This window comes from Fundulus heteroclitus, chromosome 3 (assembly GCF_011125445.2).
Source record: "Fundulus heteroclitus isolate FHET01 chromosome 3, MU-UCD_Fhet_4.1, whole genome shotgun sequence".
Classification (NCBI taxonomy): domain Eukaryota; kingdom Metazoa; phylum Chordata; class Actinopteri; order Cyprinodontiformes; family Fundulidae; genus Fundulus; species Fundulus heteroclitus.
This window is the reverse complement of record NC_046363.1, coordinates 13,537,201-13,550,025: the sequence shown is the minus strand read 5'-3', so window position 1 is coordinate 13,550,025 and position 12,825 is coordinate 13,537,201. Positions and strand designations below refer to the sequence as shown.

Here is a 12,825-nt window from a genome sequence, read left to right as displayed (position 1 = left end):
TGCCCCAATGGGCACAGTCAGTGTGGCGAAACAGAGGTTGTGTGTAATGGATATTGTTAGATCTATCCAAACTAAAAGACAGAAAATCTGTCATGACAAAGGTTGATGTACTGCACAATACATGTTGCTTTTAACTGTATATGATTGTAGGAAAACAATCATTATTTCCCTCTCTTTCAGCCAAAGGGCTAAACCACAAGGAAACCATATGCTAGTTTACCTTTTTTTGTATTTTGGCTCTTTACCAACTGCGTGCTGCATGTTCAATTAAAATTATTGTAATTAATCCTCAAAAAGCTCAGCGTTACTGTGAAATGTATACGCTTTTGATTTTCTTGCCGTCATAAACTATAAAGATTGGACGGGACTTACATATGCAGATGGGGATATTAGCAGACCACTGATTGTTGTTTTGGCAAGTAATCATCCTCTCCCCAATGAGCTCAAATCCAAACTGACATTTGAAGCGCAGAACGTCTCCGTTTAAAAATCCACCGCCCTCTTTGTAACCATATAGAGGTGTACCAGGGTCACCACAGCTATCCTTGTCAATTTCTGTGGGGAAGATAACAGGATGGATGGTTGGGATGGGAAAGTAGAGCATTCAGTTAACCCAAGTCCTTTTTTACATTACATAACAGTTTTCAGAAGAGACTCACATTTGGGCTGTGAAATGGATTTTAAAGTCAGACAGAAAATACAGCAACAGAGAGACACAGTAGAATGATATCACGATTACAGTTTGTGTACCTTTGTAGTTGATCTTGAAACCTATTGAGCCCACACTCTCATCAGACTGGAGATGGAGCCACATCTGATGGGACATGCTTACAATCAGGTCGGGGACAAAGCTCCCGCTCAGTCTGCAGATGAGACAAGAACCGCGGGATCAAACAACACTTTTCTAACAGCAGTTTATCACACAATATCACTCACACGATGTCCAGCCAAGCTAGCCATGAAGTTGATATTGCTGCTTTATTCTGTTGTTTTACACCCCAAGACCCTGTACAATTTCAGTCAGAGCTTTCAAAACACTTATCACGGTCAGTAATGTCATTAATTTGAGGCTTTCAGTTATTTATTTACCAGCATGGAATAATTGTACATTTTTATTTCAGTTGTTTTTCAAAGCAAGAATGGCTGAACAAACTTCAATTTTCACTATGGGCATGGTCAAAATTTCACATGGAGCATAGAACATCTACAGACGCACACCCCAAAAACATAATTCTGGCAAGATATTTGACCACTCCTGGCAGAATTGGCCGATCTAATTGAAATTAATTGGTTTCCCAGGATTTTTCAGCTTTGAAAGTGATAGCACTGAGGTCAGCACCAGGTCAGAAGGTTCATGTTAGTCGGGTAAATCCATTCCAAAACCAGTTTTGAAGATTAAGTTCAATTCTGTTTAGGTTTTAACGATCTAACATAATCAAAAGAGAGGACATTTTGTATTGATGTTAAAGAACAATCTATGAATCACCAAAGTCCAGGCCCATATGAACTGGTAACATCTGGAACACCAGTGTTAGTGTCCACAGAGAAGCAAGTTGAACCTAACAGGACCAGCACCGGGCTGAAAGGGTGAACCCCATTTCTTGCCATTTAAGTAATTCAAACACAGCCATATTTTTTCTTCCTAAATCCCTCAAAGGTTGAGGCTTTAATATCTCTAAAACAAGTCAGAATTTTTTCCGATCACAAATATACTATCAGTTTTACAGCACTTTAAAACAGACAGTGCCATTTAAAGATCTATCAAACATGGCGGACTCTTAAAGAGAAACAACTCAGGACACACATGTTCTTGCTCCACCCATCGTGGCTGGTACAGTTGGAAACTATAGAGTCATACCTTCCGACAATCTATCACATGTTTTTTTTCTTCAGTTGACAATTTCTGTGTGTAACAGGGGTTATAAAAGTGAGAGTCACTTTTATAACCTCTGTGTTTTGTGCACAGTTTGCTTTACGAACATATCCGGACACAGTTGACAGCACACAGCCTAAATGTCATGACCAAACGCTCTGTCATATGCAAAAGGAGTCCTACAATTGATATCAGCCCTATTGTTTGACCAGATTCCTTTTTATGAATCAAAAACACACGTGGCACTGTTTGGCACATTTGGCTAAATGTGGCAAAATCACAGCTTTGCCTGGCACACTGCCCACATGAACCAAACAATGTGGCCAAACATTGTGGATCAAATGTGGTTGAACTGATTTAGTCCACAATTGCTGCAATCATAGAAAAAGATGTTGATCAATGCAATCTGAGGTGTTTCTTAGGTTTTTATTTAGAAAGAACACTATCAACTGTCATGGCGGTGGTAGTATCATGCTAAGGATCTGTTTCACTGCCGGAGATACTGGCGCACTGCTGAAAGTGGGTAGATTAAAACACAAGACTACCTGCAGTATTCTTCAGCTTTACCTCAAATTAACGGCCTGTTAGAACACATCAAAATAGGTTTGGGAATGGATGAAAACAGACTAACATTAAATTTCTGGAACGGCCCAACATCAACTCTATTAAAAATCTATAAACTGTGGAAGATAAGAAGAGTGGTCCAATATTGAGCTGGAAATGTCCCATTAGCTTGATTGCTGCAAAACCAATTGATATCTCTGCAGTTTGGTAAGGAACATTTATCCACAAACCTAGAACACAATGATCTGCCTTTCACCCACAAATGAAGTTGATTCTAATAAAAACTAAAAGATTTTTACTTACATTTGAATGATAGTTTTGGAGTCCCCGACTTCCCCTCCATCTCCGATGGTTAGTGAATCATACCCAATTTCCAAGTCAAACTCTTCAAAGTTGATTTGTATAACCTGTAATTGATGCAACGAAAAAGGGCTGATTTCAAAAGCCATAAACAGAAAAGATGTGCGACATGCATCAATTTAGATCAATCAGATTGCATCACTATACTGTCAGAAATTACCGATTTACTGAGTTTGTGAACATTAGCGGAAATAATTAACATGTGTCAGCAATGGTAAAGCAATATGTTAATCCATTCTGTACACCTTTAAACATGTCAGAATGACTTCACATCCACCATTTGATGCTGAGAGAAACTTTTGTTGACACCCAGCAACACCAACATGCTCAGACAGACAGTACTATTCAAACAGTCAACCTCAGTTGTTAAGGTGTATTAAAATGTATGGCTACATGAAATAGGTTTTAAGGTTTATTATAAAATAAGTCTCCACCATCTTACTTATGTGAAATTCATAACAGAGCTGCTCATTTCCATAAATGCCCTTTTGAGAAATTGTTTCTTGAGATGGGAACAGTATAAAAGGAATTCTACACCAGAAAAGTCAATCAAATGCCATATGCATTCAGTGGGATACACAGCTAGAATTTTGATCAAGAAATGCTGTAAAAACGTATGACATCCACTAAACTTATACAGTAATTCAAATACTTCCATAGCAAACTTTATATTCTGATGCAGCTATGAAGAATGGTCATAACAACACAAAAACCTCAGTAAAAAATTTCAAAGGAGCAGGTAAAACCAGCATAAATCTCAAATCAAAATTTTAAATGTCACCAGAATAGGACTTTAGCAAAGACTGCATTTACATCTTATACATCTCCATAACTGTACTACAGACGACGTTCAAAGGAATAAACTAAATTAACTTTGCACCATAAATCAAAGCCCAACATCCAAATTTACGAGTGTAAAAGATTTGCTTGTCTGCATTTGCCTGGACCTGTCTGTGTTGGCTCTCATTGGTATATCTAGTAGATGTTATAATATTAAAAAGGATAGCATATTCAGGAATCAATTTGGCAACAACAGCTGCTAACATAATCACATTAAACAGTCGGGTACAGAGACATTTGCCAGGGAGCTACATTATTTCAGCTTGGACTTTGCCTAGATTACCAGTGGCAGGAAGGATGTGTTTATGACACTAATGTCGCATCTGCTGATGACAAACAGGATGACTGCCTGCTCATCCTTAGGCCCCTTTTCCTGGCTAGGGGGAGGACAATGTCTGCACAACATCCATGTATAGCAGCCTCATTACAATGCACACAGTTACATAATTACCATAATAACACTAATGGACCAAGTTTTACTGCCAAGTAAAAGCCTTGTTTGCCTAAGAGAGAGCACAGTGGCACAAAGCTATGGTAGCCGCCAGTCTAGTGAGGTCTGAATGAGCGTTGGTTGGTGCTGACTGGGAGGCTTTAGTTAACACCCCACATATCTGACATACTCCTAAAAGAGAGACATGGAAGAGTTTTTGTAAAAAAGGTTTGTGGCCACCATAAGTACAGCTACAGTCTCTTATTTTATTTCTGAGGTTGTTGTTTTTTTAGTTTGTTTGCTACTCTTAATGAATAAAGTGAGTTATCAAATCACCAACAGATCAACGGTCAAACAGATAAAACTGAAATGTAATCTACAGCAGCAATGTTTATTGAAGAGACAGTGTCAATGAACTTAAATTAATACACATTCATTTAATTAATTTCCAACCTTAGAAGAACCTAGTAAAATTGGTTTTGTAAATAAATTTCCAGGAGAGATAACAAAGGCAACATTTAGATTATTTCATATAAATGAAGCTTCCGTTATTGCTAACGAATGTGCAGGACCTATTGTTATCTTCAGCTGTCACTTCATAAATGTCGTATTAATTAATACTGTATATTCTTCAGTGATGGTATCAAGACATTACTTGATTGTATCTGTAACACTTTATCGGCTGGTTGTGCTGTTCTTTTTACATCTCTCTTTGCAGGTGAAGAAGCAGAATGGGGATGTTGTATCATTCTCTCCCTTTTCTCTCCTCTTTCTCTTTCACCTTTTCTAATTTTTTTCCCATTCTACCTTCTTGTTTCAGTGTCCATTTAACAGAAAATATTCCCTACATAAATCATAATAAAGCTCCTTGCATGTATAAATCAAGCGGAGCACTATGGTGAAAGCAGTTAGGCTCCGCTTGTGAAAGTAAAATCTGTTGGGCTCTTTTTGGCATTAAGACAACAATTCTTATTGCCAGATTGTCACACAGGACACACAAAAAAAGATAAATGAGCTAAGACCTACTGTGCCTTAACAGCACTGATATCATTTGAACTTTTTTTTTACAGTTAGTCACTTTACAAACATACACTTGGAATGTATTTTATTTGGGATTTTACATGAAAGACCAACACAAAGTGGCAAATAATTACAATTATAAAGTGGAAAAAACTATGCATGTTCTTAAAAACATTGCTCGTGAAAGTATGAAAAAAATGGTGTGTATTCTTACTCCTCCCCCTTTACTCTAAATAAAATTCAGTGCAACGCGTTGCCCTCATGAAAGTCCTAATTAGTAAAAACGCAACCTGTGTGCATTTAATAATAACATAATGGTTTGTGTGGGAACATTAGTGAAAATTCAGTAACATAAAGATCAAGATGGACTGGCCCTGTGTTGAACTGACAACCTGTCCAGGGTGTACCCTGCCTCTCCCCAATGACTGCTGGAGATGCCCACTCTGCAACTCTGCGTGGATAAGTGGCTGTAGACAATGGATGGATGGATAAAGATCAAGGAACACACCAGGTCAGGGATAAAGATGAAGAGCGCTTTAAAGCATGATTAAGTTACTAATACTAAGTTAATATTCCAAGCTTTTACCGTATTACACAGTAATGTTCAGTCTAGCATTAAAAAATGGAGTATAGCGCAACTGCACAACTGAATACCCAAATTTAAAAGACAAATAGAGCAGAGGTTCCTAAAGTGAGGGTTGGGGCAAAGGCACCTTTCAGGACTGTGAAAGGATTTGATGTTGATGTGCTAAGATTCAGCATTTCACGATTTGTGAAACAGGTTTAACTTTGCAAGATTCTCCCCATTTCTCGTTTTAATACAGGATAAAGGCTGTACTTTTTTTGTAAGGGTTCTTACAAAAATATAATTTTATTCTTGCAATTTTACTCCTTTGTTCTTATTATTTCCACACAAAAAAAGAAAAACGAAACCCTACTCCACTAAATAGGGTTGCCAGTCTCTGGCACCGTTATTTTGGGGGTCGCAGGCTAAAAGTTTAGGAACCCCTGAGGTAGAGGATAAATTGAAGAAGCAGCCATGGCTTTGGAGAAACTGCAGAGAGATCCCAAGTACAGGTAGGAGATTCCTTTGACAAGACAAATTTAGCAATAAACTCCTCAAATCTGGCCTTTATGGAGCTGTGTAAAAAAAAAAAAAAAAAAGCCATAAAAAAAACTGTTTACAGTTTGCCACAAGCCAAGCAGGGGACACGCAAGAACACATTGTTCCTACTGTGAGGATGCCTCTCTTCATCTGGTCATAAATGATGGGAGGATGGGGGAAGCTAAATAAAGGGAAATCCTGGGGAGAAAAAAAATCAACTTCTATGTGTGCAAAGCTAGTCGAAGAATGTAGCAAAAGATCTGCAGAATTGAAGTTAAGGTTGGGTCTGTATGTATGCTAATGTTTGCCACACTTTTCAAGCTTTTATCACCATTTGCTGTCTTTTTCTTTTGACTTCAGAATTATGAACTACTCTGTTCACACATTACATAAAATCACAATTAAATTCACAAACACATTCAGATTTGTTGCTGTAACCAATTTGAAAATAAGTCTATAAGTCTACTGCTTGAAAAGGTTAAACAATCACTTGACAGGGGACAAATCAGCGGTGCAGTTTTCCTTAACTTGAAAAAGCCTTTTGATACTGTGAATCACAATTTACTGATCTCAAGGCTTTCATCATTTAATTTCTCGGAACGATCATTGTCGTTGTTTAAATATTTGAAAGATCGTGAACAATGTGTTGTCATTAATAATAGTAAATCTGTCTTCTGTAAAATAGTAACAGGGATCCCACAAGGAACTATCTTAGTTCTGGTCCTTTTTAGTCCTGAAATGTGTCCTGAAGTTAACCTGCAAATGACACCATTGTTTACACATCTGACAAGAGCAGTATTGTAGTCAGTGAAAAACTTCAGAACAGCCTGCAGAGATTATCATCATGGCTAAATGATTCTTGCTTAACTCTACATACAAAGAAAACAAAGTGTATTTGCTTTTCAATCAAGAAAACATCATTACAGTCCTTGAATATCGAAAACATCCCATGTCTGTAGACTATAACTTTATTTTACTGCTCAGCTCATACCTGCTCATCACAACATCTTAATATGACCAAAACAAAACAAAAACAAAAACTCACTACTACATCCAGCAGCCTGACTAAAAATTCCCAACATTTGCTCTACTACCTTGTTTGGATCGCTGGCAGTGATGATCCACACACACTGGGAGTTACTCTCATACTGGATGGGGAAATTGGGTGATGTAAATGTCCCCGACGGCCCCTGCAGATTCGACCCACATGTCTTCACTGCAAGAGCACAAATATAAATAAATAAATGAAGACATCGGCAAAATACAGTACTGCACAAAAAAATCTAGCTTTCCAAATGTTTAGAATCTTAAACATTTAGAAAACCTTCACACAACACAGGGATGTCTCTGATCAGTCCCTAATACTTTTTTGCTGCTTGACAATGTATATATATATATATATATATATATATATATATATATATATATATATATATATATATATATATATATATATATATATATATATATATATATATACACACACAACCAGGATCATAAAGAAACATCATTAGTGATAAAATGAACAAGGAGATCTGCAAAAGTTATTACGGCCCCCGCAGAGCCCAGAACTGAGGTCTGTCGGTAATTACAAGAAGAAGAAGAAAAAAAGTCCTTAAATCTCCCAATTCAGACATTTCTCCAAGTTGCCTGGAACAACTTGTCAGCTATGCAGTGTTCACATGCGAATTGGTGCCATTCAGGACCAACTCGCTGTTTTATTTATTGTATCTACATTATCAATCATCCACCTTAATATCCCAAAGAACCCAAAATCCTTTTCAAACCCAGTGTAAATATTGGGGGGAATTGTGTTCTCAAGGAAGAGTCTGCAGCCTTCTGCATTGTAATATGACTGAGGGATAATGTGCTGTTTGCACAAGCAGAAAGGGTCTTTTAGCTGTACTCCGATTAATCAAATTCTAAAGGGTGCTCTAGGTAATATGAAACACAGAAAAACTGGGAAAGCCTTTTGGATAGGAAGAGTACAGCAGCAAAGGCTTTCATGCATAATTAACAGAAATGAACTTTCCTCTATCTGCATAGAGCTTATAACCAGAGGCACTGCCTTAATCAAACTGTTTTATTAGCTCTTCGGAAAGCCACGCTCACCCTTGCAGACTGGCCGGTGGTCGCTCCAAGCGGCGAAGACTTCAGCTACACGCTGGCAGGTAATCGTTTTGGAACCCTGCAGCACGTGGTCGTCATCGCAGGTAAATTGAGCAGTTGCTCCGATGCTGAGAAGATAACAAACACCATTAACACCGGAAAAAGGCAATCAATTTTCCAAAGATGACTACTGATTAGAAAATGTAATTCATTATTACATCAAGTTACACACAAGGACGTATACAGTGACTACAGCAAAGACTTTTGTGCATCCTTGCAGTAGCTCTCAAAAGTGTAAATTCCTCTTAACATGTCAGGTTTTTATGATGTAAAAAAGGTTAACTTTGATAAATCAGTTTGAAACATTTACATATCGTAATTTCAAATCTATTTGATACAGTTCAAGTGAAAAGCAAACACCCCTAAACTAACCTTTTGTCTAAGAACATTTAGATCCAGCTTCAGCAACAAATCTTTTTTCTAAGTTCACCACTGCCATCAATAATAGAGAATCTAATTAACATGAAATAAAGTGAAGCTGTCCACGCAGGATTTTCCTTTCAATTGTTTAGTTTTAAATCTAGCTAAAGCCATAGTTTGCATACAAGTTTGCATACAGAGTGTCTCACTGCAGTCAGTCAGAAGAAGGGTACCACAAAAAAAAGTCTAAACAAAAGGCTGTCTATAGTATGAGAACTTACTTTATAAAAACTGGGCATTTTTTGAATAAAAATACCAAAAGATCAGAGTCAAAAACTTTAAACAGGCTGACGAGGATGACTGAAACTAAAAAAAAAAAAAAAATCTGCTGGAAGCTTGAACAAGTCATAGCTGTGTAACAGTTGCCTGGATTTTTTTTCTGGACTGATGAGTATGGCTGGAAACCAGAAGCAGGTGTGTTTGAAACAAAAACAACAATGAGCATCGACAAAAGAATCCTATACCAACAGCGAGACATGACGGTGGTCACACCATGTTCTGCAGTAACTCAGAAAGAGCTGTGATTTTTATCAAGATGGAATAAATTATGAACAGCTCAACAAATCAATCAGGTTTGATCCATATTACTGGCAGCTATTTCCTTTTCCAGCAGCACTGTAAGTCCAAGCACACACCCAGATCCAAATAAGAATGACTTCATAAAAAGAAAAGGTGCGTTTTGAAATGGGCTAATCCAAGTTCAGAAGTAAATCTGATATAAAATATGTGGGGTCTCCTGACAAGAGATGTCCTCACAATCAAACATCTATTCCATTATTGTTAAAATAAGTATTTCATAGATTCTTTGAGTTGCCATGATTAGGGAGAGACAGAACACCGCCCTGCTAATAATAATGCTGACAAGAGTCCATGTATCCTTACTACCCTCCTTTAACTTCCCACACCTGAGCTCATTTGCTTTAGGTAAAAAGCATCGACTAACCTGAAGTCAGAACCAATCCGTTTGCCATTCTCCGGCTCCCCCGGGTCAGGACAGTAATTAGACACCTGTTTGATTCCCCCTTCATTCACTAAACACAGGGAGAAGGACCAAGAATGTGGTGTGTGAGGCACTTTGAATCGTTTAAGACAATCCTTTCAGAAAACAGGCAATTTCAATGGAGAAAAGAAATGCATGCAAAGTACACAAGTTTTCTCTCTTATTGCTCAGCAGGGGATTAATAAATCTTGGGAAACAACAAAACCCACTGAGTCAGACTGTTTTGATACATCTCTATAATTCAGTTTTAGATAGAGGTTATGGCGGGAATGTAGCCAGATGGGTAAGATAGAGACAAAAGTAAATTGTGGATGTTATGACTAGTGACCAGAGAATATTCCCCAAATTTAAGTTAGTAAATCCTTCTGCATTAAATACTGATGGGACCTTTTGCACATTTTGTTATGAAAAGTAACAATCTTTAAAATTTTTGTAATCTTTAAAGTAATGTCTTTTTTTGCTATTGCTGATTAGAATCTACTCGTTTGAGTTACATTTTAGACAGTTTTGTGAAGAGTGCAGAGGTCTGTTTGGGAACATTAGTTAACAAGCAGGATCATTAAGAACAAGGAACAAAGGAGACAGTTTCAGGTTGAAGATTAAAGCAGGGTTAGGTTGTAAAACAAAATCCTAAGCCTTGAATATCTAACAGAGCACTGTTCAAGCCATCGTCTGAAAATGAAACAAAAAATAACGTATGGAATAACTGGAAACCCACTAAGAGCCAGGCATCCATGTAGCTGGCACATAGTAGTGATCAGAGCTTAAAGATCAACTTAGATTAAATCTTTTGCCATGGAGGAAAATCTCTTGTGGGGCGTTTGAATTGGTGGTTCGCGGTCATTTAGAATGACAGAAGCATGGTGTCCAATTCAGCGCTCTCCCGACAAAAGATGACCTACGACGAATGTCAAGCAGGACGGGACATTTTCAGGGAGATCATGCAGTGTGACAGCCACAGCATCAGACGTGCTGTTATTGTCCTCTCTCGCCCAGCCATGAGTGCTTTTGCAGAGATCTCTTTTCCCTCATGCTCCTCTATCTTTTAAGCACCGGCTTCTAACAATGAGTGCATTAACGCCTACGACTTGCAGTTCATTACTTTTTGGACTGATATCTCTCGAATATCTGTTGAACCTTTCCAATGTGATTCTGCTGCAGCAACAAGTCACAAAGCCTGGCAGATCTTGCATTATGCATTGTGTCAGATGATACTGCCATATTGCACTCCCACAGTGTGACTTGTTCAATTATTGTAGAACCTTTCAAAATGCACGGCGTGTGTCTGGTTTTATAGGCTTTAGATGACTTGAGATGGGGGCAGAGGTTCACCTTCTAGCAGGATGGTGACCTTAAACAGTCAAATCTCTTGGGAAATTGTTTAGATCAAAGCAAAATTGTTTTGTCAAAATGGCAAAGCTATGACAATACTTGAAAACTAGTGTTCATGGATGCTCCTCATAAAATCACAGAGTTGGACCATTATTGAAATACATATGCCAGATGCCCTGTTCTCTGTCCAGAATGTTCGCACTGAACTTGGAAAAAAGGCTTTTGCCTACATCGACCCCACAATATTGAACAATCTGCAAAATGTCTGCAGCTTGATCTCTCAGAGTGAGTTGAAAACTGCATTGATCGTCTTAGCAATAAAAACACAATTTCAAGAAGTTATCTCTGTCCGGTGTAACATTTTACAGTTTTATTTTTTTTTTTTAGTCTTTGTTGATAAAATGTATATAAGATGTTTTACATGTAATGTTTTGTAACTGTTTTATATTTGTTTTTGTTTTTTTTGTTTTTTTGTTGTTTTTTGCCAGGCTGTTAATATCAATGGTGACTTTTCTGGTTAAATAAAGGTTTAATAAAAATAATAAATATGCATTTCAGATTGTTATTTGTTTTTAAAAGCATGTTCTTCTCTTTCCACTTCACAACTTTGTACTACTTTGTATTAAACTGTTACTTGACGTTGCAATAAAATACAGAGGTTTGCTGTTGTAATGTGAGAAAATGTGAATATGTTTGATGGGAAATTGGAAATGTTATATTGTAAAGTATGTCAAAACCCATAGAGTATATATATATATATTCTTTATTTACCAGCTTTAGCTGTGTGTATGTTTACAACTTGACTTCTCTGAGGAAGTTCATCCGCTTTGAATTAAACTTTTCCAGGTTATGGGGCAGTTGCGGGTTCAATTATGGGCAATAAATCCTCAAAGCATATGAAGCATTTCGTCATTGTCTTTTAATGATATACAGCATTGTCTCATGGAGAGGATTACAGCCCTCTGCATTATTCATGTTCCCATGGAGTGCTGAATCTATGATGCATAAGGTAATAAAGATTACAACCTGTTATCATCCAAGTCTTTAGCACTCCGCTGAGTTAAAGGGAATTGTACTCCAGATTTATGTTAATGACTGAGCTCTGCAAGCTATTACAATGCTTTCTGTTTTGTCTGAAGAGTACACAAATCAGCTGAAAAGGAAGTGGTCACTCATCCTTGACAGATGCTGTGTGCGTGCGTTTGTACGACACACGGACGTCCTGTGCATCGCTTTCGTTTTAACAAAATTACATAAGTTAGAGTTTAGTCTAGTTTATCCTCCTGTTGCAATGACAATATGACTGATTTAGTTGAGTTTCTTTTTGTCAGGACAGGAAGTCCAGGATGGCAGGGGAAAATAGGTCATAAGAAAGAAAAAGAGACTGCACTTCTGCAAAATCTAGTACTGTAGCTTAATTTCTTTACCGAACAATGCAGCAAAGAAAGGGACAAAAAGAAACAAAGACCTGGAATCAAAAATGCTACATAAATGGAAAAAAATATCAAACAATGAAAACAGTTGCATAAGAAAAATAAAAGACTTACTCAAAGACAGTTTGTTAGTGTTGTCCTTCCCTGGTAATACTTTTACCCCTCTGGATTTAAGCTCTCCAGAGCTTTTCACTGGTTGAAAGCAATGGAAAGAGTTCATTAGATAAAAGAAGTTACAGTATTAGATGTGAGAAGATACAGTACAAATGTTTCTTTCTC

General features: G+C 37.4%; 1 protein-coding gene across 1 annotated transcript in view; it reads right to left on the bottom strand.

The window, feature by feature from the left end:
* Positions 1 to 12,825, bottom strand: part of LOC105927715 (CUB and sushi domain-containing protein 3) — a 241,247-nt gene that overhangs the window by 144,670 nt on the left and 83,752 nt on the right. Inside the window, exons 7-13 of the mRNA XM_036127573.1 lie at positions 12,661 to 12,738; positions 9,725 to 9,812; positions 8,305 to 8,429; positions 7,287 to 7,408; positions 2,741 to 2,844; positions 751 to 863; positions 373 to 555 (exon numbers count right to left, since the gene is read on the bottom strand). Coding sequence (XP_035983466.1) covers positions 373 to 555; positions 751 to 863; positions 2,741 to 2,844; positions 7,287 to 7,408; positions 8,305 to 8,429; positions 9,725 to 9,812; positions 12,661 to 12,738 — 813 coding nt within the window. The remainder of the gene's footprint in view (positions 1 to 372; positions 556 to 750; positions 864 to 2,740; positions 2,845 to 7,286; positions 7,409 to 8,304; positions 8,430 to 9,724; positions 9,813 to 12,660; positions 12,739 to 12,825) is intronic.